Raw genomic sequence first — 26,983 nt, 5'->3', positions numbered from 1 at the left:
GTGTTGATATACAGCTGAAAATTTTCTTTTTTGAAAAAGCCTGTAAACATGACAACAGAGAATCGATGAATATGTTTGCAAACAAAACAATCCCTTGCCTTTTACAACTTTGTTTGAACTCAAACAAAGTTGTTCTTTACTAATTCTAGCCTTTCAATGTTCTTAACCTTATATTTTAAATATGTTTACCTTCATCCAATGTGAGTTCTTCGAAAATTGCACCAAATTTTTTTGTCGAGATTATAATAAAAAAAGATGTTTGTAAAACGTTAATAAATGTGATTATCCCCTAAGTGTTCGTGGGTTACCTAGATTCCAAATTATAGTTCAGGATTTCTGCCGCGAACTATAATATATTTTTCCTCAATCTACATGGTTAGATAGTCGTAGTCTATCGTATGTTCAGGCGACCATCACGAATCACGACAGGTAAAAGCAGAAAATGGCGCGCAAGTCAAATAGGTGTAAAACAATTTTATTTCCAATCCGAATCCGCTCTTTAGAAGATCCAAGAATCGCGACGCCGTCGGTGCCGGTCACCAGAAACTCGTTCTCGACTCGATATTTTAAGTTCTCTAAAGGCGCAAGAAAATCATCGTCGCAGTTAAAAGGCCCCATTTACCGTTTGATTTTTTTTCGTTGAAATTCCGATTGAAAAACGTTCAACGTGTGCCGTTTTAAATTTTTTTTGTGCGGATTTCCGGATCATCGGTGGCTGCACAATTGACGTTCTTGAAAGAAGCCCCATAAGATTTTTTTCGTGCTCGAGTACCTTGAAACTATTGAAGTAACAAGGAAGAAAACGTGAATAGTCTTGGCAAGGTAAGCGCGCAATTATGGCATGTAGTTTTGTATGTATAAGTATTTCGGATGGTAAATAGTAGAAATGTTAGAATACACATGCTGTAATTAAATGGAATATGAAGAAAATTATAAACGTTTTTTGATCTAATAATTAATATACAAGGTAGGATAGTCAAAACTTATTCTCTTTTAACGCATCTTAGTTTTTCAACTTGTATATATGCCATTAGGACCATTTTATAAAAATACATTTTGAAACTAATTCTCAATTTATTGCCACAACGATTTTTTTATCTTCGAGAAGTCGCTTTGTGCCTAATTTTTAACGTTGTCACTTGAATCCCCCCCGCAGGTAAGGGTCAGCTTGAACCTTTTAAGTAGAACCTGTTCTTAGGCTACAAATACAGAAAATACTCTCAAAAAGTTTATTTTATTGCAAACTAGACATTTTTTCGATTAACATTTATTAAATTAATTAAGAATTACATGAACAGAATAAAATTATAATATTATTATTTAGATTTTTTATAAAAATTTTATGCGTTACGGTTGCCGCCCACGGTTTTATATAAGACATTTAAGGTACATAAATATTTACAATTGAAATTATTTTTTTTAAAGATGTAATTTACAAAGTTTATGTATACTTTATTTTCGCAATTTTCTCAAGTATATTTAAAATAAATAATTCTGTTGATTTCAATTATTTTTCTTGACCGAACATTTAAATAGTGGGATGTGACAAAAAAGTGAACAAAATTGACTATGAGTCTTCATAAAGTCGGCGATAGAGACTTTTGGATAATATGTTAAAATATACAACATTCGTTATATAATCTTAATTCTTTACAATTAAATTATAGAATTTTTTCGATCGTTCGATCTTTAAATGGCCAGGTCTTTAGGCTTCAACCAGTCATTTTATTTGTTAATTATCTGTCTAATATTTTTTCGATTTTAATTAATAATAATAATAATAATAATAAATGTCTTCTTTATTCAGCATAAAAATACATGTTTTCTTAACTACTAAATAAGTAATGGCGAGATCTAGCTTAAAGCTACTCTATCTAACCATATTAATAAGCACAAATGCAAAATTTTATAGAACATAATAGCAGAATAAAAATGTAAAATAATAAATATAATACAATCTGCTATGCACAATAAATCATAGTAGGTACTTCAATGAAGGACCAGAGATGATTACCTATGTCGGTTTTGAAAAATATTATTTTTAGTTTTTTGTTTAAAGGTTGTTACAGAGAGAAGAGACTTAACTTCAGGTCAGTGCATTATAGATTTTTGGAGCATTGTAACTAAATGAGCCCTGGAATTTTGCAGGTTTATGCCCTGGAATAACAAAATTATGCGCGTTTCGTGTGGTTCTGCCGTGAATTTTGGAGTTTGAAATTAATTTTTTAGATAAATAAGCTGGTTGTCCGAAAAGCACAACTTTATGGACTAGTGTAGCCATTTGCAGTACAAAGCGTTCATCCAAAGAAAGCCACCCTGATCTGACCAACAGGGGAGTGACATGGTCGCATTTACTCATACCAAAACTAAAACTAAAACTAATTTGAAAAACATTTGTCTTTAGCTTTTTTGCGCATTTTATTCCTGTCTCAATTACCTTAAAATGGTTATTCTTTTACATAGTTAACACCAACACAAAATATATCAAACTATGAGCATCATTTCACTGCGATTTTCTATTATTTTTGAGTATAAAATTGATTTCTTGTCTGAAAATTTGTACGGACTTTTATTTTTTATATTTGCTGTTAATTTTCTTTCCAAAAAAATGGGCTAATAAATGCGCAGTTTTTGGCTTTTTACTAAATTTTATTATTCAACTATTATGGGGATCGTCTTAAAATTTTAATTTTTATGGTTCATCTTTAGAGGTTTTTATTTTATTGGGTTTTTTATTTTTGTGTTTTAAGATGGACAATCATGGTCTTAATGACAATTTTGGATTCAAACACATTTTATTTGTCAATTGCGGTTCATATCGAAGACTTCCCTTGTGGCCAACGGTTTTTAAACGCAAATAACCATCTTCTTATTCTAACAAATCTGGGAATACGATATTTTCAAAATATTTGTTGTTGTTCCCCAAAAATGAAGATTTTTCTACATCTGGGCAAATTTTGATCAAAATGTAAAAATTTTAAATTGATCAAATTTTTCATCGTAAAACGTGTAAGCCAGTTTTATATATTTTTCTTGAGACTAAAATAATGTTCAGTTATTCAATAATTCAAATTTATTTTCCAAAAGAGTATGACCAAAAAGGAAAACGTAAAAAGCGCGTTGGCTTAACCTAAAAATCGATAGGGTGTAATTTACTTATTAATATATTATATTTTCTATTCCAAAAATAATTTTTATCTCGGCCTCTATCGCGTATTACATAATAATAATAATTATTAGAAATGGTCATAAATTAAAGGAACATAAGGGGTTTTTGCCGATGTTTCGAAATATAGTTATTGCTTCTTTGGGGCTCTAAAAGCAAAGAAGGAATAATGTTATTTAAGGTGAGAAAAATTTAAAAAAAAGCGCCACAGGCGTATGGGAAGTATAAAGAAAATAGATGAATTATAGGAAATTACCTTTTATTAAAAACATATTTTTTCCTTAAAATGTTTTAGCTGTAAATTTGATTTATGAAATAACACTTTATATCATTTTTTAGCGTTTCAACAACATTCTATTAAGAAAGTCTATATATTTCAACAAATATAATTATAGACTTTGTTGAAATATAATAGATTTGGCTATTAGTTAATTACTGTTTGAATTATCTTAAAACGGTATTTCTTTCATGCATTTTTCTCACTATACACAATGAGTATAAATTTATTGCGTAATACATTTTTGGGTCTTCGGTAATTATTCTCAGACTTTTATTAATGAATTTAGTATCTCGATCTTGAAAAATGGAAGTATACCAAAACCCAGAATTAATTCCAAAAACACTGGTTATTAACCCTTAAGAAATTTATGACGACATTCCATTACTAGCTTAATAAATTGTCAAAACCAAACATTCAAGTCACGCAACTAAGGGATTAACCATAACTTTCAGGTGTTGTTGAACTTCAAAACGATTGTACGGATAGAAGTATGTCATCGCAGTACTAAAATATTAATAAACAAAAAATCCCGTTGAACGCGTGATAATAATGTGTACAGTTTAAAATTTAAAACTATCGCGAAAGGTATTTGTGCTTTTTGTTTAAAATAATAATCGAATAATTATTTATCGCAGTTTCCTTGGCATTTTTTTTGTGTGCATTTCAAAGGTCAGTCTGTCTATAGTTATAGGAAATGTTTAAAAAAACTTGCATTGGGATATTATCCTATACAGAGTGTTCAATATTCGTTTTCCGATGATTAATTTATAAGCGTTTTACAAAGCTAAACACTTGGTAATTAATTTGATAAATTTTCATTAATGATCAAACTTGATTCAATAAATAGCACTATTGTCACAAAAATATGTCCTTCTCATTTTTACTCCGAGGAAATAAATAAGGACCAATATTCCACAGTTATACAAAAGAATGTCTTGAACAGGTAGGCTATCCGTAAAACAGAATTGAGGTGTTATAAGGATAGTAAGGGCGAACTCGGCAAAAGCAAATTTTGAGAAATTGAGTTTTAAAAAAAATTACGGAGGGCGAATTCAACAAAAGGTTGGCAACATTTTAATTTTATACTTATCATTTACTATGCATAGCTCACAACATAGCAACTTTTTTAGTTTCTTTGTAGTAGTTCAATTTTTTATTATAATTTTTCTAAATCTATATTTTTACAGTATCTGGTTACTTACAGGACAAAAATTATGATTAATAAAATGTAAAGTGTAAGTAACGTCAGAATCACTAAAAGAGTTTTAGTAAATCTAAAAGCTGCTTTAAACTGAACTTATTCTTTTAAAAAAAATTACGTTATTTAAAAGAAAAACCTTTTATTCCTACAAAGTGCAATTAACTTTGGTAAAGTAACCTATGGTCTTAAACTAACATAAGAAAAAATGGAGTAAAGAAGCAAAAATAATTAGTCAAGTTCAGTAGTTGTGTTCTATTTGGTCATCGTCCAAAACGTCTTCATTTTCAGCATTTTTATTAGAGGCTGCTTCTTGAGTGTCTATGACTTCAAGGTAGAGGTACATACGGTAATAAGTCTTGACTATCCTTTAATTTGGGAGCTGGTATTTTTAATAGGGGTACTGTAAAGTCTCGTCAAATGCTTCACTGGCCAAGTTAAAATGATTAGGATCATAATTTAGTACTTCCCTTTCTGTAGTTTAATTGCTGTTTTGACATCCAAATTATAAACAACATGACGTAAAAACCTTGCTTGAAGTTTTCTGTAAATTCAAAGATCTTTCCATCTTTAAACTTAGCCCCAGCCATCTGCACTTTGGTAATTTTCTTTTGAAGATCGGAGAAATTTAAAATCATATCCTGCCGTTAAACGGAAAACTGTCTTTTTCGGCGGCATTTTTCAATCATTAGCTTATTGAATGTTATGAGTGCCCAGGTATCATAAAATAGTGTTTCATTTCTGTAAACCGGTCTTGGTGTATAAAGTACAGATTTGCTAGAACAACATATACATTTTTGTTTTGCCCAAAACAGTTATCACTAAACATAAAAACTGTTTTAATGTTAGCATCAACTTTAGACAAGTAATCTTACAAGCAGCTGGCAATCTCACATGATTCACGCCTCCCTGTACTTTCATCCCAAAGATACATGGTAGAAGAACCGGTTTTGATATTGTAGATGCAGAAGTTATACGTTCATAGCTTCCTTTCGTAGTCAAGGCTTGCTGCAAATCAAAAGCAATTATTACGAGAATTGAGTCAACTGCATTACTCTTAAAATTCTTAAGAAGAGACTGAGCAGTTTTTGCACGAACCAGGTGTACCTCCTTCTGTAGTTGAAGACTGTTTATTTGAGTAGCACTTTCCGAATCGTTTACTTGACTATTTTTTAGTTTTATATCTACCTCATCGCAATTATTACATGTGTCACTTTTTGGGGGCTCAAAACCAATATACCTATTAAATGTATCGCGATAATAGTGCTCATTTACCGGGATGTACCCAGGGTAAATATTTTAGATGAGGACTTTAAGCACGACTATAATGACTCGTGACAGTAGGTACTGACAGGATCCTTTACTTTAAAAAGATCGTCATTTTCTATTTTCTTCGCTGGTTCTTTCTTCCTCCTTTGATTTATTGTAACAGTTCCAGTCCTGTTGGTTTTGTCAAGTACGATTTGAACCCGCTTTTCCGAGATTCCATGAATGTTATAAAAAGCAGTACGACAAACTGAGGGCAACGTGATTAACAGTCATATTATATTGAATGCGTCTCAAGATACGGCTTGGACACCCCCTTACGTAGGACCTTTTTACATCATTGGAGGATAATAACTTTGATAAGCAACCATTCTGGAGCTCGTAGTTTGCTATTTGCCAAAAGGACTCGAAAATATTGGTTACCTGCTCTTCGCCTATTTTTTTAAAACGTCCACAGTTACACGGAGGTCCAAGCTTGCAGGCAACAACTTCCCTTTTGGTATTTCTTGAAACATAAGCAGTCCTCGAATTTCGATTTACTTTACAAGCAATTTTCTGCTAATCATTCGTTCTGACAAGTCTCTTTCGGGAATAACCCGACACAGCACTATTATCGGGAAGTTCACTACTACTAGAAGGTTCCATTAATATTTCTTTATAATCAAAAAAATCAGATGAACAAAACATAACCTTAACAGTAAAGTAAACATAAACGGGCTCGCTGCTTGAACCAAAAATAATATTCGACCCACGAACACAGAATAGCCCCCAAATGAGGGGCTATTTTGTGCCCACGAAACCCTAAACTGACGGTACCGCGCCGTGTCTGATTTTCCCGCTCGACATTGTTGAGTTCGGCCTTACTCAGTGTTGCCAGGTCAAAATCATGGCAAGCGGTAGATTTATCAGCAAAATGTGGTAGATTTGAAAATAAAACGGTAGATTTTGTTTGTATTTAAAATTAGAAATAAGTTTATTAAACACATCGTTTTTTATTGTAAAATCTAATATACACAAAAATATGGTTAAGATCACAAAAATAAATATCCAACTAAAGTTCATTAAAGCTGCCACCGCCTAATTAACTTTATGAGTGGTAATACTAATTTAACATTTACACTATGTATTAAATGTCAAACAAGAAATGTTAAAAATAAATGGACATAATTTAATACATAGTTAAATGCTAAATCATAAAATCTTAGGCGGTGACGAATTTGTCTATACCTACATATAAGCAATCTGATTAAAAGTCCATAGTTTAGTCTGAATCAGAAAATTTTTTTGTACAGATTTTTTGTACATGTTATTATTATTATGATATGACAACAATTCTTGATCAATGTTTAAGTTAAAGCATTCACTGTTTATGTATTCTTTTGAATGCATCAGACCAACAATACTGTTAGTAGATAGTTTGTTTCTCTGTTTTGTTTTTAATAAATTAATTTGTGAAAATTTCCTTTCTGCATCTGCAGAGGAATGAGACAAAATTAAAATATTAAAAGCAAATTTTGAGAGCAGAGGATATACCGGGGTACCATCAGCATACTGCTCAGCTTGAACATTTATCCAAAATGATGTTACCGATGTTAATGACGTTTTAAAAAAATCCAAATTTTTTAGCATTTTCCATTCGTTGTCAATTTTCTGAAAATCATTTTCTGGTACTAAGTTTCGAAAATGCATTATTAAAGGTACTATGGATTCCTCTGTGCCTTCAAATATACATTTACTTCTTATTAATGACATGTTTTTAAATATTATGTCATCAAAATCATATATTTTAGCAACTTGTAATGCTTCCTCGATGTAAAAATCCTGACAAGGTACGCGAAAAATGTGGCATTTTTCTGCAGAAAAATTGTCATTTAAAATGTATTGTATTGTCTTTGCTCCTAAATATAAATTTTAAATTGACTTGTAGTTGTCAGGATTTTTAAAATTGATTTTATGCAGAGAATAGCTATCTAAAATATGTTTTTTTAATGAAAGAATCTAAAATAGTTTTGACATCATTGCACATTAGAGAATGAAGATTATAAAGTTTGGGCTCGGTAGACTGCATTTCTTTATTAAAATTATTAAATAGCGGTAAAAATATATGCTCTAAAAATAACAAAAAAGCCAAAGATGTTGTAAAGTATTTAAAATTTTCTCTGCTGATTGTAATTTGTCAGTTGTAACTGCGTCGACAAAATAAAGTTTTAGAGCATGGTATTGCTCTATTATTCTTCAAATATTAGCTTCCAGAGACAACGAGCGCGTTTGTGCCGGCCACAGTATTTTGTGTATAATTTGTTGTGTAATTTTTACCCTTTTGGGACTATTACCAATATAATTCTAAATATCCCTCGCACAATCCTTAACAGCTCTTGGTCATTTTAAACATGCGTTAGATGCACATAAAGCAAAACTGTGATATTGGCAGATACACCGCATGGGGAAAATCTGAGGAATATCTATCTTAAGCCTAGACATAGCGGAATCATTTGCTCCAACCATGACGTTTGCTCCATCAGATGCAAATCCAATAAGATTTTTTAAAGACAGGATCTGCTTTCCGTCAAAAAAATAAACTATTTGTTTTGTATAATTATAAATAAAAAATATATAAATTAATTATAAATATCTTGTGCTTTAAAACTTTTCATTTCAATTTATGTTAGAAATGCGTAATGGATTCAAAAAAAAAAATATAATAACAAAACATTAGATAGATAAATATATTTTTTTTTAAGTATATAGTAAAACGAAAAAAAATTTACTTATTTTGGTGAAAATATCGGGCAACAAGCAATAAATGTTTTTTAGTACTTAAACCAGTTCGGTAATTCGGATCTTCATCAGAAATTATACATGCACCTATTATTATTATTATAATTAAAAAAAAATTATAATATTTTACGTACCTCATTCTTAGCTCTGTTATAATATAAGTTCACTTTAAACTTAAACTATATACAAATTAAACGTATATTAAATTTGATAGTTATAAGAACCAAATTAAAACATGCTGCAAATCTTGCCGAGAAAGACCAATAATTATAATTATTTATCTATGTATTGACTATTATTTGGCATGCGCGAAAATAAGGGTATTCACCGCCTGATTCAAGAGAGACGATAAAAGAATTTGAAGTCTGACTTACTGTTTAGATGTCGCTCCACGTTTCAAGTCGCAATGAATTGTAATTATTCCTATTAATTATTATTCTGTGATGTTTCCTTTTTTTTTGTAAATTAATTTGAAAATTGAAAGTAGGAGTAAAAGTTTTAACGGTAGATATTAATGGCTTTACGGTAGAGCGGTAGCCATAGCATGGAAACGGTAGACCTGGCAATGCTGGCCTTACTACCCGCTCGGCTATCATGAAATTAAAACCCAGTTATTTGATATTGCGTTTATTTAGAAGGTGAAACAAGGGCAAACTCACCATTTTGACGGTTTTATGAGGTAGAAAATGCAGTTTAAAATATATTAGGTATTAAAAAAAAATTGTCCCAATGTTGAATTCGCCCTTACTATCAGCAACTCCTCAATTAATATGTCTCTATTGCACACACACTTTGGGATACCCTGTATAAATAGAATTTATTGTGAAATGTTATGTAAATACTTGCATGTGTAATGTGTTCTAAGTACCTAATGTAAACCACTTAAAAATAGATTTTTATGGGAACAAAAGTGGGCGCACTCTCTCCAGTAATCAAGGGTTTCAGATTTCCTCGGCATGCTCTGGTCTAATATGTAAATCGGATTAAATACAATAATTTCTCACTATATGCATTGGGAAAATAATTGTACAAACGACAAATTGTTCCAATAATTTTACAATACTGACCACATTAAACGTGTCAAGTATATATTTTCATACAAAAAGAAACATTTTCACTGGAGTTGACTGGAGCATATCATCGTTTTTGTTTTGTTTCAATAATTAAGGGAAAGCACATATTTTGCGGTAATTATTATTATAGTGTATTGGCAGCAGTGGCAGTAGATTTCTTTTTTTTCCTAATAATTTATGAAGTTTCGACGGTAACCTCGAATAATGCTAATGAAATTATTCGCTGTTAAGTGGGCATAAATATATAATTTAAATATACGTTAATAAGTGTTTCTGAATTGGTCAGGCATAGGCAGTTAATTAATGGGTTTTTAATGTAAAAAAAGTGTAATTTTCACTTTAAATTTCACTGTTAGCAGAAAGCATTTTAGTATGTTATTTTACTACTGACTTATATTTAACATTAGATATTTTTAAATTCAGAAAAAAAACTGCAGTTGGATGTCAATTATAGTGGCAAGTGGACTGTATTTTATAAAAAGAGTGTATTTATTGATGAATATTACTATATTTATGAGCAGTTAGTGTAGTTATGATAACAGAACATATATAAATAGCAATTATTTTATTTCTATGTAGTTACTATAAAATTCATTTATAGCAACATTAAATGTTAAATTAGAAAATAAAAAAAGGCTTCATGCCTTGTGATAACCAAAGGTTTTTTTAATTCAGGATTTGCACACAAGAACCGCAGTTCGATTTTAAATGTCAGTTAATATGGCAAATGACTGAATGTTTCATTTTAAAGTTTTATAATAGTATGTAAAATATCTTTAATTTCTTAGTTCGATGGGCTTAAAATTAAGACAGTTTTTTTAGGTTTACGTAAGATTAAATGTTGATTAATGTGAAGTTTGGCCTTGAAAGTCAATTAAGGTGACAAACGATAACTCTGTCGTTGACGGTAATAATAATAATAAAGTTTATTTCAAAAACTAGGTACAAATTAAATACTAATTTTGGATGATTAGATGCACAATTAATTACGCTAGTTTTGTGGGTGCATCCATGCAATTTTTTTTTTATTTTTTAAATTAAAATCTTTTTGGGCTTATAAGTAACCAAGATGGTACTTGTCTTTTTTTATATGACAGTCATGCTTTATTTTTTATATATTGAAATTTTGGAAAAAAGAATAAAATAGATGTTAGCGGAGGTGACAGAATTGATAACAGAGTGGATAATTAAGTAATTTATTTAAAAAAAAAATACAAAACCTATTATGAGAAATCCACTGAAACTTCAAAACAATCAAACTTCGGAGATCTTTCAAAAGTTTATTTACCTCTGTATTTGCCCTATAATTTGATTTACACGTTAATTTTTCTTGTGCCTTTGGCCCTTGCGTATCTTTCTTTCTTTATATTTTTCTGCTTTTTTTGTTTCAGTTCTTTCACTTTTTCTTGCAATTCTCAGTTTTCTGTTTTAAGCTTCTTTCGATTTTTTTCGGGCTACAGCTTTACCAGTTACATTTTGTCTACTTGGCGTAGCCTGCTGACCAGCTTCTACATTATGAACCAATTCTAACGGCCCTGGGATTAAAAAAGGAGTTGCGGGTGGGAGTATTACCTGCCAATTCTTTTTGAAAATTTGTATTTTTCGTTTTTCCTAATCTTCTAGCCCGTTCTTTGAAATTTTTGCCAACGGTTTTTTTCTCTATTACTTAATTGGGAAATCGTTTTAATCTTTCCACATTCTTTTCTTTTTTGATATCTCTCCCTTTCTTTTTGTTTATATTCCTCATATTTGCTCGCTTTTATTCTCTTCCTCATGCCCATGTTGTTCAATGTTCAATGCATGTTCACTCGAACTTGCTCTTTTCGCTTTTCAGCGGATGCATCCACTGAAAGTCGCTTTGCCTTTTGGCATCCTAGTCTAAATTTAAGAAAAATTAAAAGTTATATAGAGAAATTCAATCTTTCTAATCAAATTTTAACCTTGGAATTTTCTACGGAGGTAGAATAAAGTTGTAGGTGTGTTTGTGAAGGTACCGTGATACTTGGTAAAGAATTATTGTTGGAATTTGGATTCCAATATCAGATTTCTAGATGATATTGCTCGCCCGCATAGAACCAGGGTAGTACAAGAAAGGCTGGCATTTAATGAAATTAATCGCTTGGCATCACCCGCGCTCTTTCCAGATTTAAACTACATCCATAGATAAACAGTTTATAGGGGTTCAGGACATCGAACATGCTCGGAACATTGCTCACAATTGAACAAGAATTGCTCACCAACTTCCAGTTCAGGACGCAAGATAACTAAGGCAACTTTTTTCACATTTACGGAATACCCTAGATCAAAATGACTTGGATCATCTAATTTTATTTTTCATGAAAGTATGTAGTATTTAATTTTAAAATTTTAATTTCGTGCCTTTAGATATAACGTCATATGTGTTGACAGTTATTACGTTTTGTTAGGTAGGCATAAGTGATTGACAAGGAGAGATTATGACGTGACTCGATTATGGCGAGACCTATTAATTTATGTATTTTAAATTATGGATTTCTTAGTTATGACTTATGAGTTGTAATTTGTGTATTTGTTTAACCGAATAAATGGCCATTCTACAAGTAAATGTGCATTATATTTTTTTTCGAAAAATATTTCTTCTCAAAGAATTTACAATATTTTTAATTTTTTTCGATCAGTTTAGTTCGTTCGCAACCGACACATCGCCACTACTGTTCTGTTTTTAATTTAATAATTAATCTAGAATTATAAATATTAATATTAAATGTTAAACTAAAAAAAAAAATAAATATAAGTTTTTACAAACATCCTGGCTTGTAAAAAAAAGAATTCTTAGTACACAGGATTCGATCACAAGAACCACAGTTTATTTTTAATTGTCAATTGAGGTGACAAATAATAGCTTTGATGTTTATAGTGAATATCTTCAGCTTATTGATTTATCCTATATTAGTCTAGTTACAATGTGATTGAGACTTGTTTTTGCTTCTTTTTCAATTTAAATAAGTTTTTTATTTATCGTATCGAACAAGAATACAGATGAAGATGATTCGGTTTACATGTACCTAGCGTATTATACTTTCACTATAGGAATAATTGACAGCCACCTTCAAGGTAATTTTTCATTTTATTTTCTAATATTTTAGTCGTCTTAGTAAGTCGTCTAAGTACACATTTAAAAATGAATATTATCTTTAAAATACGGGAAATAAATGTGTAAAGTATATAATAAAATCTGTGAAGTAAATAATAAGAATTGTAATGAAATTTACGAACACACTTTTATTGACAACGTTAAAAACTCTAACCTAACTCGCGTTGACTGTCGTTTAATTGTTTCCAGGGTAAAAACTGAATAAAATTTTTCATCCTCACTTTCTGCACTATACATCTCAGTGTCTTCTGACTCATTTTCACTTTCATTCCCTAGTTCACTTTCACTTAACTCTAAGAAACACTTTTTGTTTTTACGTTCATCCCCCTCATTATCTGAGAAGAACCTAACCGATTTATATTCATCTTTTACCCCTATATCTTTAGTATCTAAAGGCACAACTTTTATAAAAATCCTATTTCTAATAAATATAGAGCCAGAATCAGTTTTTACTTGTTGTCTCTAAGTTTTTGGACAACCCTACCAGGCACCCAAATACCTTTAGGCTTTAATTGAATTACAACTTTGGTATTAGGCAAAATGTCTGGTAACTCTTTAACTCCTGGCCTATTATAATTATTGTACTGTGCCTGTTGTGTTTTTTCCAAAAACTTAGTATAAATCTTAGTATCTATTACATATGGTCTTAAGGTTTGCTCAGTGACAGGAATAGTTGTTCTTAGATTTCTCGACATTAATAAGTTTGCTGGAAAAACATTGTCAAAAATTGGCATATTTCTATAATACAGCAAAGCCAAATAGATATCTTTCTTTTCCTCTAAGACCTTTTTAAACATATTTTTAGATGTTTGAACATTTCTCTCTGCCATACCATTTGATTTGGCATAGGTTGGAGAACTAACAACATGAGTAAATTCCCATTCTTTAGTAAATCTTTTAAATATTTCTGACATGAACTGAGGTCCACCATCAGAAATAACTATTCTGGGAATCCCATGTCGGGAAAATATTGACTTCATTATTTGTACTACTGTAGAGCTATAAGTGTCAAAATTTAACTTTTCTATTTCAATATATTTTGAATAATAATCAATTAAAAGTAAATATTTTTCACCATACAGCTCAAACAAGTCACAACCTACTTTATTCCATGGGATTAAGGGTATATTATGACACATTATCCTACCGACTGCGCCATGTTAATTCATATTTATTTTTCTTCTTGTAATTTGGGAGCACTTGATTGGGTACACTTGAATAATGAGATAGATTAATAACACATTATAATTATTTTATTACTTGCTTTATTATCCATAAGTGCAAGTCATACCAACAACCCAACCTACCACTACTAAACATCAGTTGTCTTTTGTCAATGTCTGACAAGCCATAAATAGGCAATTTCAAAGTATACTCTGCTTGTATACCTGACAGATGGCACAATTTCGAAATATTTATAATTTTCTTCATTGTTTTTGCCGAAAGAGGCCAATAATTTCAGGAGAATATTGACAGTTAAAGCAAGCAAGTATACAAATTATAGAAAATTTTAAATACAGGGATTTACAGTAATATAACCTAAATTGGTGCCAAAACTAAAATCTAGTACCACTTAAAAACTATACACTATAGATGAAAATATTAAACCAAACGTAAGTAGAACCCTAAATAAACCTTATGAATCAACTTTAACTACAGAATACGAATAAGTTTTTGTAAAATATTACAAAAACTAGGAGAATAATTAACGTATTTACATAACGTAATAATTTATACAGGGTTAGTAATGTTTGAGGAGTTTCTTGCAGATCATTTGAGAAAATGAGATTGTGAGGAAAAGCAAAAGCTTTTGTATGAAGCACGTCTAAGGAAAGCAATCTTGATAAATGATTATTTTCCAGCTAATCAAAGTCCCCTTCGATGTGATTCTTCCTCCTTCCCACAGGCCTTTTCATACTCGTCAGAAATAAGGGCCGCTTACGATGTAACTCATTATATTTTAATTCATTTACACAATCTCAGTGACTAAGCGAATGATTAACAGCAATTCCTATTTGAAAAAAAAATGCATATACATACGCCTCCACTATCATCGTTTTCATAAACTATGCAACCACCAGACAAAATTCTCATGGCATAATAATTATGACGTTATATTAACTTCCCATCAAAGTCATTCAACCGGTTAAAAACAACGTAATTTGTACTTATAATGCGCTACTACAAATTACTATTTGTATTGTTTTTAGTGTCTAAAATCCGTTCTCAAGTTAAATAATAACCTTTCCTGTGCGAGAGTTGGTTAAGTACCAAAAAGTAAAAGTATGTATTTATTTTACCATGATGGTTGGTACCAAGCGGTACCGAGGATTCCATATTTTTGTTGGTATATGCAACGTTGCCATCGGTTCTCCCTAACCTTCCAGAATACTCTAAGCGGCTCTTAGTTAAAAAGTAATTTTATCATAAACTATATAAGGAGATCTTTAAATTACACAATTACCACTTGTCTGTAATGCCAAGATCAAATATTCACTTTTTACTCATCGCGATTTATGTCAATCACGAAAATGTTTTTAAGGATTTTTAAGAAACAGTGGCAACATGGCGTACGATCCCACCGCAGAACCACTCTTTATGAGTCAGCGAAGCCTAGTAGTACCTGTGCCCAAGAATTTCAGTTTTATAGTCGGTCCATCGAATCGTGAAAATAATCTTTTCTGTCGAAGAAACTGATTTTTTAAATAGGGTTTTGTCATTGTAATTGGATAAACTATACTAGAAAAACACAATTTCCAGATGAACCAGGCAGTAATTTAGCAATGAACCGTAATTTAGAAACAACGCGGAGGAGTTTAATTTTCGTTCTTATATTCTTACTTTAGATTAAGTTATCATAAAAAATAGTAATAAAAAGATGTTTTTCATTGAGGCATATGAATAAAACTAAAGTAAGTGCTTATAAGGTGCTAGAAGGTGAAGCAAAAGGAAGGAGTAAAAGCAACTACTTCATTCAATATCAATAATAATTGTCTTATAGTTGTAAGCAAATGCTTTATAAAAACAAGTGAATGCTGATATCCAAAATTAAAAAATATTTGGAAATGAACAGGTTCTCTTGCTTTTTCAGTATTGTAAATAACAAAATTTGTCGTGGTTTGACCTGCAGTTTCTCAACCAGATACACGTGTTATTCGACAAAAATATTTCAGCATAGGAAAGCGTCGTTTTATAATATTTATATGTTTTGTTCGTTTTATTTATTTATATGTTAATATTTACTGTTCTGTCAACTTTTGGCAATAATAAGATATACTCACCGGGGAACTTCCGTTCTCTTGCATCATCTCAGTCAACATCAATTTACACAATGTCACATTTCAATATATACATATTAAGTCAAACATGTTATCTTCCTTTATTTGACGACTAGCTAGTGTCACCTAGAATAGTAAGGGCTTCCCCAGACGCTCCACTGCCGCTAAACAGTAAGCATCTCAACGAATTAGACAAAGGATATATTTCTACTATAATACTACTATATTATATATCCTTCTGTTTATTCGTGTCAATCGAGCCCCAGGTAAGGCTCCCAGTCTTACCAGACAGCACTCGAGGAATTGCGCATTCGTTCCTAATTGAACAGAGGCTTTCACACCTACTTGTGCGGGCATGTACAAACTTACTCATAATGGCCACATATCTACTCAAGATCAACTATTTCTCACATATTCACCACTATTAAATTTAGCAGCCTGATTTAACCAGTAAACACAACTCTTTTGCCAACACACCAACATACACACTTTTCTCTCAAACGGAGCTTTCTGACTGACTGGCCAATTAATATTTTTGGGTGTCCTCTTGACTCAATGAATATTAGAGATCTTTAGCAATATACGTTATTTTAAATATATCAAGTTATTAAATGATTATGGAATTAATTAAATTGAGATAGAATTATTAGAGATCGTTAAAAGAGTTTTGTTTTAAATGAGAATACATATATTAAAATATAAAATAAAAAAATATATAATATAATAAAATATGTTTTACACCTTTTTTACGACTGTGTCAACAGGTTCTCAAAAAGGTGTTATAAGCTAAGGCTTAATTCCATAACTCTGATCAGAGATTAAAACAGCTATTAATGCCATTTATCAGTCTGATGCTACTAAACAACAGCATCACTTTTACGGAAGTAAATGTTCGCACTTGTAAGCAAATGAGTGGATTTATTTATTGAGAATTTGTACTTGTTGTTTTTTGTTACTTTAAGCAAAAGGACTTACCTTCAATTTTTATCTAATTCTATATTTACTCTCATTAGTAGATGCTCCTGAATTCCAACAGTAGAAAAATTCAATTTTTATTTTGCAAAAAAAAATATTTTTTCATTTTAATTGGATAAAGTACACTAGAAAATCACAATTTCCAGATGATCCCGGTAGTAATTTAAAAATTAATAGGAATTAGATATATAAGCTTGACAAATGTTTGCATCCCTCCTTGCAGGCTATATTTTAAGAATACTCATGCTAGATGTATTATTAAAAATAAGTTTATTTAGAGATCTTTTGGCAGACCAACCAATTGCATTAATCGCACGAACTTATATTCTTCAACAAGTTTTTGATTGGCCAAAGTTTTCATTTTGTCTGCCCTATTCGATTCAACGGTAACAAGCAGACCTCCATTCGAGATGTGCTTGAGATGATTGAACGTAATATCTTCATCAGCTGGCTTGATGCGATATAAAATAAAATATCCGTTTTCGTGTGACTGTTGTTGTGTTGTTTAGCTTTATTGGGTTTTATGATGGCCTTCGTCTTTTGGCTGATCAGCGCATCTCCATGACTTTTGGTTGTGCTTCGGTGGATTGAATGAATGGCTTCAATTTCCTTAGATAGGAATATATTGGAAAAATTCAAATTTTATTCTTATATCCGCATATCACTCTGAGGCATTAAAAAGAATGATATTGAAATGATGATTTTTCATTATACGCCAGAAAAAATAGAGTTTTCAAACGGTCCAGACTGTAATTAAAAAATAAAATCGTGATATAAATCAAGAAAACACTGAGAAAAGTTCTATTTTCCTTCATATACATTCGCACTTGATGTAGGATCTTAAAAGCAATTGTGAAAAAAAGAAAAAGTTTATTCTATGCTGCCTACGATGGTAAATCTGCACATTAGTACAGAAAGGAATTACCTGAAATCATAAAAAAAACACCTACATATTTAGTATATGTGTGTTTTATTAAATTTCAATATATACATAACATACTACATATACACATAATAATAAGCAACCATTTTCAATATTACGTCACGATTCAATAAACGCACTATACATTTTTACCTTTCTTTACATACTTTGACCTACTACAGAACGCCATACCAGCTTATGGTAATCAAATATAGGGTATCTGTTGGCAGATACCATAGAATAGACATTTAAAGACCTCGAAGGCGATCAGGTTGAGCGACGGGGGTTATTACCTGTTGTCAGTTAAACATGCACTAGCTGGAATCGTCTTTATGTAAAAGCACTCCAAGAACAGGTGAATATAAGGGTCTTTTTCCGGCCCTTTTGTCAAGTATAGGGCCTCTGGGTTAAGTTATGTTGGTTTGTGGTGAAGACAAGTGTTTTTTGGTATTGATGATTTTAAGTTAAATATTTGGTTTTAAATAGACTTAAAAGGTACGTTAAGTGTGTATTACATAATCTGTGTAGTAGTTTTTACAAGCTCCATATTGAATTTAATTTATTTTTGGATACATGTAGCTTGTCTTTTATGTAATTTTTCTTGTAGAACAATGACTAATTAAAAAATAGCTTATTGTATATCTCACAGGAAAGTGTCAATTATTTTTTTTGTAAGGATTTTGTAACACGTTCATTAATGGGTTTAATGAGTAATGTTTGTTATTTGCGTATCTATTTTTTTTTCAATATTTGTCCTATCATAGGCGTGCATTGTACACTGTATTAATAATAAAAATGTTGAATAACTAAAAATGTATAGCGTATCATAATATTTAATACATGATTAGTATACAGGGTTGTGATTTAATAACGAATAAGTTCAATAAAAGGGAGGATTTAAAAAAACATGTTCGGTCACGCCGATTTCATTTTTGAATCAGGCTTATTTTGACATTAAATGTATTTTTTTTCTCAAATAGAATCTCATGTATATTTTCATTTGTATGTTCGAATTCTTCGGATAATTCTAGATTAGATTCTAGATAGAAGTTTTATGTCCTATACCTACACTATACATACGAGGGCGGGTCAATAAGTCCGTGACTTTTTGGATAAAAGACAGGTTTTTATATAAAAAGTTATTTTATTTTTCAACATAGTCTCCTTTGAGTTCTATACACTTAGTCCAACGTTTCTCCAATTTTTTTATCCCTTCAGAAAAATATGATTTGTCGAGGTCATCAAAATAGGCATTTGTTTGAGAGATGATTTCGTCGTTGGAATCAAATCTCTTTCCGCCGAGCCATTTCTTTAAGTTTGGGAATAGGAAATAGTCACTGGGGGCTAAATTTGGAGAATAGGGCGGATGAGGAAGTAATTCGTAACCTAATTCATGGATTTTTGCCATGGAAACTGCACATGTGTGGACCCTTGCATTGTCCTGGTGGAAAAGAACTTTTTTTTTGGCCAAATGTGGTCTTTTTATTTTCAGTTTCTCATTGAATCTATCCAATAAGTTAGTATAATATTCTCCATTGATTGTTTTTCCCTTTTGAAGATAGTCAATGTGGATTATACCGCGTGCATCCCCAAAAACGGTCGCCATGACTTTATTGGCTGACAAACCCACCTTTGCCTTCTTGGGCGCCGATTCACCCCGAGAAATCCACTGTTTCGACTGCTGTTTGGTCTCCGGCATGATGTGGTGGATCCACGTTTCGTCCACGGTGACGAAACGACGCAAAAATTTGTCCATATTGCGGCTGAATAACGCCAAACACTCCTGGGAAATTGTCACACGGTTGCGTTGGTGGTCGATTGTGAGCAAACGCGTCACCGATCTTGCGGAAAGCTTACTCATATCCAAATGATCATTCAAAATTGAAACTACTGAATCATGTGCGATGCCTATGGCTTTCACAATCTCTCTCACTTTCAATCTCCGATCGGCTAAAACCATATCGTGAATTTTTTCGATTATTTTGGATGAAACACCCAGTAGACCTCGACTGGGTATTTAAAATGTTCGGCATCTTCCGTGCTTGTACGGCCACATCGAAATTCAGTAAACTACTTCTTTACGATGGAAATGGATGGTGCAGAGTCCCCATAATATTTATCAAGCTTAGCCTTGGTTTGAGTGATGGTTTTTTTCCGTTAAAAATAATGCTTAATGAGCACACGAAATTCACTTTTTTCCATTTTCTTCTCAAAACGAGTGGCAGTCTGCTATCAACAGCTGTCAAACACAAACTAAATGACGCAGCTTGTTCAAATTTTGACAGGCGTCAACTGACAGTTATCTGTTGTCAGGAGCAGAGTTGCCATTTTCATTAAAGGGCGGGAAATTCAAAAAGTCACGGACTTATTGACCCGCCCTCGTACCATTTCACATTATTAAAAATGTATATTATTACATGTTGGAAGTGGCTAAAATAAGACAGAAACAGATCTGCTGTATCCCAGAGGATTGTAAAATTCTTGCTGCATATATATTTTCAACTGTGTTTGAAGAAATATTTCGATATTATGCGATTTTTGAGAATATCAGGCGTGTGAGACTTATTTTTGAACATTTCATCTTTGACATAATCCCGAAGAAGTTTGTCCTGTGGATTATGATCGGGTGACCTAGATAGCCACTCTATTGATCCATGTCTGCCTATCCATTGGCAGAACTATATAGAACTCGAAAAATTCATCCATTATCCCAAAGATGCTGGTCATACACTTTTATAAAAGGTAAAAAACATGATACTGTAGATTTCGTGTTTTTTACCTTTTATAAAAAAAAAAGAACTATATAGAGCTGTTGTATGATTATTAAAATATTTGATTATTAGCAAAAAATTTAATAATGGCGATGATGGTCAATGACACAAAGTTGGTGTTTCCCGATAACAACATCAATGATCAGTGGGTGTCAACTATCTAGATCAAAACCAGAATAGAGAAAGCTTTAACCAGTAACGACTTGACGTTGAATTTGCTAATAAAAATGGTACGCCGCTGTCTTTCCAGTTCTCTTGTACGGCATAAAAGCATGGACACTCACCGAGATAATGCTCAAACCTCTAGAATCATTCGAGATGCACCACTGCCTAAAATGGCGGATTTTTCTTAAATTTAAAATTAGACTAGATCGAACGCAAAACAATTTTTTTAAGAATATTCTTCTGAATGTCATGTTGGAAATTGTTCAATTATTTTTTGAGATATTGTACTTTGAAGTAAGTGGTCACCTTGTTGTTGTTCGACACAACTGCCTTAAAAGGTTAACATTTCTAAAGTTTACCATTGAATTGAATTATATCTAGTATGAAATGTGCAGAGAATATTCTTATTAATATTATGCTTTTTGTTTTATGAGAATAGGCAATTAATGTTTGAGATTCTACGCTTTGAACTAAGTGGTCACTTTGGAGATCAGACATTGTCCTTAGACAACAATACAATAAAATAGTGGATATTTCTAAAATTTCTACTTAGATTAAGTTGGACCTTGTTGCAAAGAATAGCCTTTTTAATATCATCCTTCTTGTCTGATGAGAATATTCTAATTAGTTTTGGAGATTTTGAACTCAAAAGTGAATGTGCATCTGAAAGATCAAATATTGTTCTTTAACATCACTGCTTGAAAAAAAGAGGTTTCCAAAATTCTTGCTTGTCTAAATAAATAAACCAACTAAATTAAATTACAAAATAAGTTATTTTCTGCCCTTTGTAGCTACGTTTCGGCTTGTATCAAATTATCCTCAGTTACCAAATTGAAATGTAAACGATTGTTTTTAGGTCATATTTGAATCACGAGTTTTATTGTCTACAATTGTGTGTGACACAGACGTCTTTATTCGTTATTCAGTTCATTTCCTAAGGGTAAATAATTTGTCTAGGTACAAAGGTCATTTTCAATGATCTAGATTGATGGAATTTTTTAAACGTCTCCTAAAATCCTCTCAGTGGGCTTTATAAAAGACGTTTTTTGATTTCATTTACACACTTTAAAATCTAGAGATCACCATATTCATCAATTAAATTGTTTATAATGACTCTTCAAGACGTTATATGTTCCCTGTTGATCCGCTCATTTCTACTGAGTAGTTCAACTAAAACGTCATTTATTATGACCGATTCAAAAATGTATAAAAATTGAATATTATTTATTTATTAAAGTTGTCTCCTTTTAGGCCGCCCATGGGCGCCATCTGATCTCATATTCAAACTCGCCCACTAACATTTTATACCGAAAAAATCGCATTCATTAACATACACCAATATCATCACCATATACATACACACACACACAACAAACCCATTATGTACGAGTATTTTAAATTTTAGAATAACCGAGAGGAACAACTCACCACGCTGGATGATGTCACCAATTTCCACCACAGCGGGCTCAGTTACAGACGGGACGCCGCCGAAGACGCATTTTGTGATTACGCCGGCGTCGAGTAGTGACAGCAACGCATCCAGTAACCATAGTAACGGAGGTGTGAGGAGTCAGTGTTCCAGTTTGTCAGACGGCGAGAATTTCGAGTGGAACGGTGAGGGTGAGGGACCGGACCCGATTAGACTTGGGGAGGAGGCAGTACACGAGAATTTTGATGGGTGAGTTTACGAATTTTTTTTACGTTCAATCCGTTGTAGGGGTGTATCTGGTATTAGTGATAAACAGTGTAGTCATCATTAGTGAGTGACCTAATGTTTAGGTCAAGTAGGTGTATGTTGTGACGTCGCTCAGTGGTTCAGAATCTGGTTTGACCTTGCGCAAGTTTTACATCACATGTGGTGGTGACACACATTGAGTAATTCTTTGCTGTTGTATCATTGGTTAGCGTCAGTTTCACTCTAAAATATCAGTTTCAAATTTTAAAATGGTAGATGGCCTAAGTTCCTTTAACATTTTTGCTACAACATTTGAACCTATCTGCCTTTTTATAAATTGGGCTAACTCCTTCGAAATATGTATATCCCGAGGGAATTAAGTAAAACCCTTAAGTCATAGGTTTCACTGACTCAATATTCGAATCTAACCGGTAATCTAAACCTCTCACCTGCTGATTCGTAAACGTAAAGAGAGAGTAACTTAGTTAATAAAGTAACTTACCCTGGATATTTTGGGGATGGGTTTAGTAGGTCACGTACCGAAAAATACGCGCGTAAAATAGTGTCGACACTTATCGATCAACGTCATTGATCGGTTTTCGGTCAATGCCAGAATTGCTGCTACTCAATTCACAGCTTAGCACAACCTTCTCCTTTTCTCCCACTCTTTTCGCATTCGTATTCAATATAAGGAAAGATATGTATAGTTCAGGAATATACAAAAGGTGGGAAAAGGAAAAGATGTAAGGCAAATTATGTAAAGTTAAATAAGTTATTAGCAAAACGCGTATTTTTGAATGCATAAATATTAAATACAAGTAAAGAATTAAATTAAAGTTAAAGTATCACTAAGTATTGATTTAGAGAAAATTAAAGTTAATAATTATAATTACTACAAGCATGTGATGACGAAACACAAATTTTTTGCAAAAACTGCAACTTTCATCTTTTCTTTGTATGATTTCTTATACCTTGTACTGCTTTTATATCGTTTAATTGACATTTTATTTATTTTAATAATCAAGTGGCAATATAAACGTATAATAAACAAAAACAACAAAAGTTCATTTATCGATTTGAAAACGAATTGCTTTTCGGCTCCTTTTTTTAATTGAGTTATTTTGAAAATCTTGATCACGACTTCATTATAAAAAGTAAAATCAAGCAGTTTAAACCTAATGAGACAATTTTGTTATTTTCTTATTAGAATTATATCAAAACCTAGGAAATGTTCGCCTGTTCCTTCGCCATAGTTAAAGCATAACATAAAAAGAAAGAACAAAGCCTAGGCATAGATCTCAAATCAATTTTTTATCCATTTCTTTCGCTATTTTTTCTTATACAGTGCATTTTTTTAATCTCGGGTCATAGGGTTTTACGTGTAACCCCATGTTAGAACCTGTTCTATTTAATCGATTAGATTGAAACTTGGAACAAGTGAAGTTTAAGTTAACAGACTTTAAAAAATCCCATTATTTTGCAAAAAAATTTGCGAGAAACCTATTTTTTGAGGAAATTATTTTGTGTCACTGTCAGATATTTGTCTACCTGCTTTGAAGTGTAAAGGTAATGAAGGTTACGAGGTGCAGAAAAAGCAAACTTTTTCATCAGAAAAACGTATTTTAAATAGGTTTTTCGCATTTTTTTTTGCAAAATAATGGGATTTTTTAAAGTCTGTTAACTTAAACTTTACTTGTTCCAAGTTTCAATCCTATCGATTAAATAAAACAGGTTCTAACATGGGGTTAAAAATATTACACGTAAAACCCTATGACCCGAGATAAAAAAATGCACTGTATATTATTTTAAACATACTTCAAAATATAGGAATAAAGTTGACGTAAAAGAACTAAAGTTGTCAATCTTAAAATAAATTTTTGCCCAATACCTGTTAAGCCTTGAAGGCACATTTAATAACATCACTGAAATATATTCAGCCATCTTTTTTTTTATTTAATATATACCAATCGTAAATTAACTCTTTCATTTTCCCAACTGTTTCGCCTTTTTTTCATTCGATAAATTATTATTAAATTATAAATAAAAAATTATTAAATTATACAAACATACCTAATAGAGAAACAAATGTTTGTAAAACTTCTCATAGGACAATTACTTAAACTTAACGAAGCAACTTTTTTTTTTTTAATTAATTTATAATAATCTCAAATTAATATTTTCTCGGCTCCTCCGCCAATTTTTATATTAAACATATTTGAGCATTGATAGTGTTTTTATGATCAGAAAATTAGTGAAACCTATCGAGTTTACTTATGTACCAATCGAAAACAAATCATTACTCGGCTCATTCGCCATTTTTTTGCATTTGATGTAATAATATTGCTTTGAAAATATTATTAATACAAGATTCCAATTAATTAAATCAAGGAAATAAGGTATCAATAGCAAAATAAATATTTAGCTAACTTTTTACTATTTCTTAGTCGACACTGTTTGATAGCACTTTTGTCGTAAAAGCATTACAAATAAACGTTTTACCTGGCTCCTCCGCCTTATAATTTTTACCCAGCTCTTTTTTTTTTTAATTCGACATAATATTTCAAATTATTACTCGATTAAACACAGTCGCGTTGATTAAGTAAAAGAACTAACTTTTAGCAATCTCAAACTAAATCTTTACCCGAAACATTTACCATTTTTTTTAAATCAACATTATTATGAAACCTTGAAGGCACATTTCAACGCGAAATCAAACGCCTTAAAAACCATAAATCATCTGGAGCTGATGGGATATCTTCGAGGTCGTTACTCTTTTTGCCTGATTTAGCCTTAAATGCTTTAGTTTCTGCCATAAACAATTCTTTACATATTGGCATCTTTCCTTCATGTTTAAAAGAGGCAGTGATTATCCCTCTTCATAAGGATGGAGATTTTGATCAGCCTTGTAATTTCCGTCCCATTTCTATTTTGTCTACCCTCTCTAAGATAGTTGAAAAACTTGCAAAAAGCAGAATTTTGTCCTTTTTACATCATAATGGCATTTTGTCTGCAAATCAGTTTGGATTTCAAGCCGGTAAAGTTTTTGGAGAGCGTCTATGTGTCCTTGAATTCTGGAGAGTCATCGGCGGCAGTGTTTTGTGATCTATCCAAAGCATTTAACTGTATGGATCATGGAATACTGTTATCTAAGCTCGACTCGATAAATATGGTTTTAGGGGCGTAGCGTTGCGATGGCTTGAGTCCTATCTATCAAATCGTACTCAGAAGGTTACAGTGTCTGGGCGTTTGTCTGCTTCTAGATCCCTAAAATGCGGCGTTCCCCAGGGTTCAGTGTTGAGACCACTGTTATTTTTACTGTATGTGGATGACTTGAGTTCATTGAAATTGCAGGGCAAGGTGGTTCAGTTTGCTGATGATGCCACCATACTATGGAGCCATAAAAATTCTGATTATATTAAGACTTGAAGACCTTCAGATTTTATCAGGATGGTGTGCTTCCAACAGGCTCGTGTTTAATGCAAGAAAGACGTCCATTATGGAGTTTAAGTGCGATGTTCAGGGTCTGATGTTTGACGAAAATTCCCTCTTGCAGAATAAAGAGTGCTGCAAGTTCCTAGGAATTACTATTGATGGTCGCCTTCGGTTTGAAGATCATATTTTACATTTAGCTGGGAAATTATCTTCTGGATGTTTTGCAGTAAGAATGGCAAAACAAGAGCTGGGAGGGGTGGTTGCACGTTCAGTGTACTTTTCACTTATTGAATCTTATATTCCGTATGGCTTGCCTTTTTGGAGTTTAACCAATAAGGGGTTACTTAACATTGTCTTTGTTATTCAAAAAAAGCAGTTAGATACCTGTGTTCTGCTAAGTTAAGAGATTCTTGCAAACCTCTTTCATTTCTGAAAAAACTCTTTTTTCACTCTTTATCTTAGAAACAGCTGCTCTTATTCACAAAATTCCCAAACTACCCTCTGACACTGGCCATTCGACTCGTCGTGTAAATGATGTTCCCCTACCTATTCCTACGTCTTCCCTTACCAAAAACTCATTAATTTACATAAGTAAAAAAATTACAATCTTGTTCCTCTATGTATTAGACATATATCGGATGTTAAGAAACTTAAAAGAGAATTAAAGACGCTTTTATTGGCTAAGGCATATTATAACCTGGACGACTTTTTTAATGATAGGTTTTAACCTTGGACATGTTGGAAAGTTTTTTTTCTCTAGGTTTGTCAGCAAGTTTACCTTTATTTAGTAATTGATTATTTTATTTAGTTATCTTTAATTCAAGTATGTTCAAAAAGTTTTGTCTTCTTGTGTTTAATTTTGTTCATTGTT

General features: G+C 31.8%; 1 protein-coding gene across 1 annotated transcript in view; it reads left to right on the top strand.

Moving 5' to 3' along the window:
* The first annotated feature begins 497 nt into the window (after positions 1-497).
* The window catches only part of LOC126739165 (rab11 family-interacting protein 4B), a 51,319-nt gene continuing 24,833 nt past the window's right edge, over positions 498-26,983 (top strand). The window contains exons 1-2 of the mRNA XM_050444720.1: positions 498-822; positions 22,411-22,683. Of these exons, the coding sequence (XP_050300677.1) occupies positions 22,442-22,683 (242 nt within the window). The 5' untranslated portion in view covers positions 498-822; positions 22,411-22,441. The remainder of the gene's footprint in view (positions 823-22,410; positions 22,684-26,983) is intronic.

Source organism: Anthonomus grandis, chromosome 8 (genome assembly GCF_022605725.1).
Source record: "Anthonomus grandis grandis chromosome 8, icAntGran1.3, whole genome shotgun sequence".
Classification (NCBI taxonomy): domain Eukaryota; kingdom Metazoa; phylum Arthropoda; class Insecta; order Coleoptera; family Curculionidae; genus Anthonomus; species Anthonomus grandis.
Note: the sequence above shows the minus strand (reverse complement) of the source record. Positions and strands in the feature narration are given on the sequence as shown.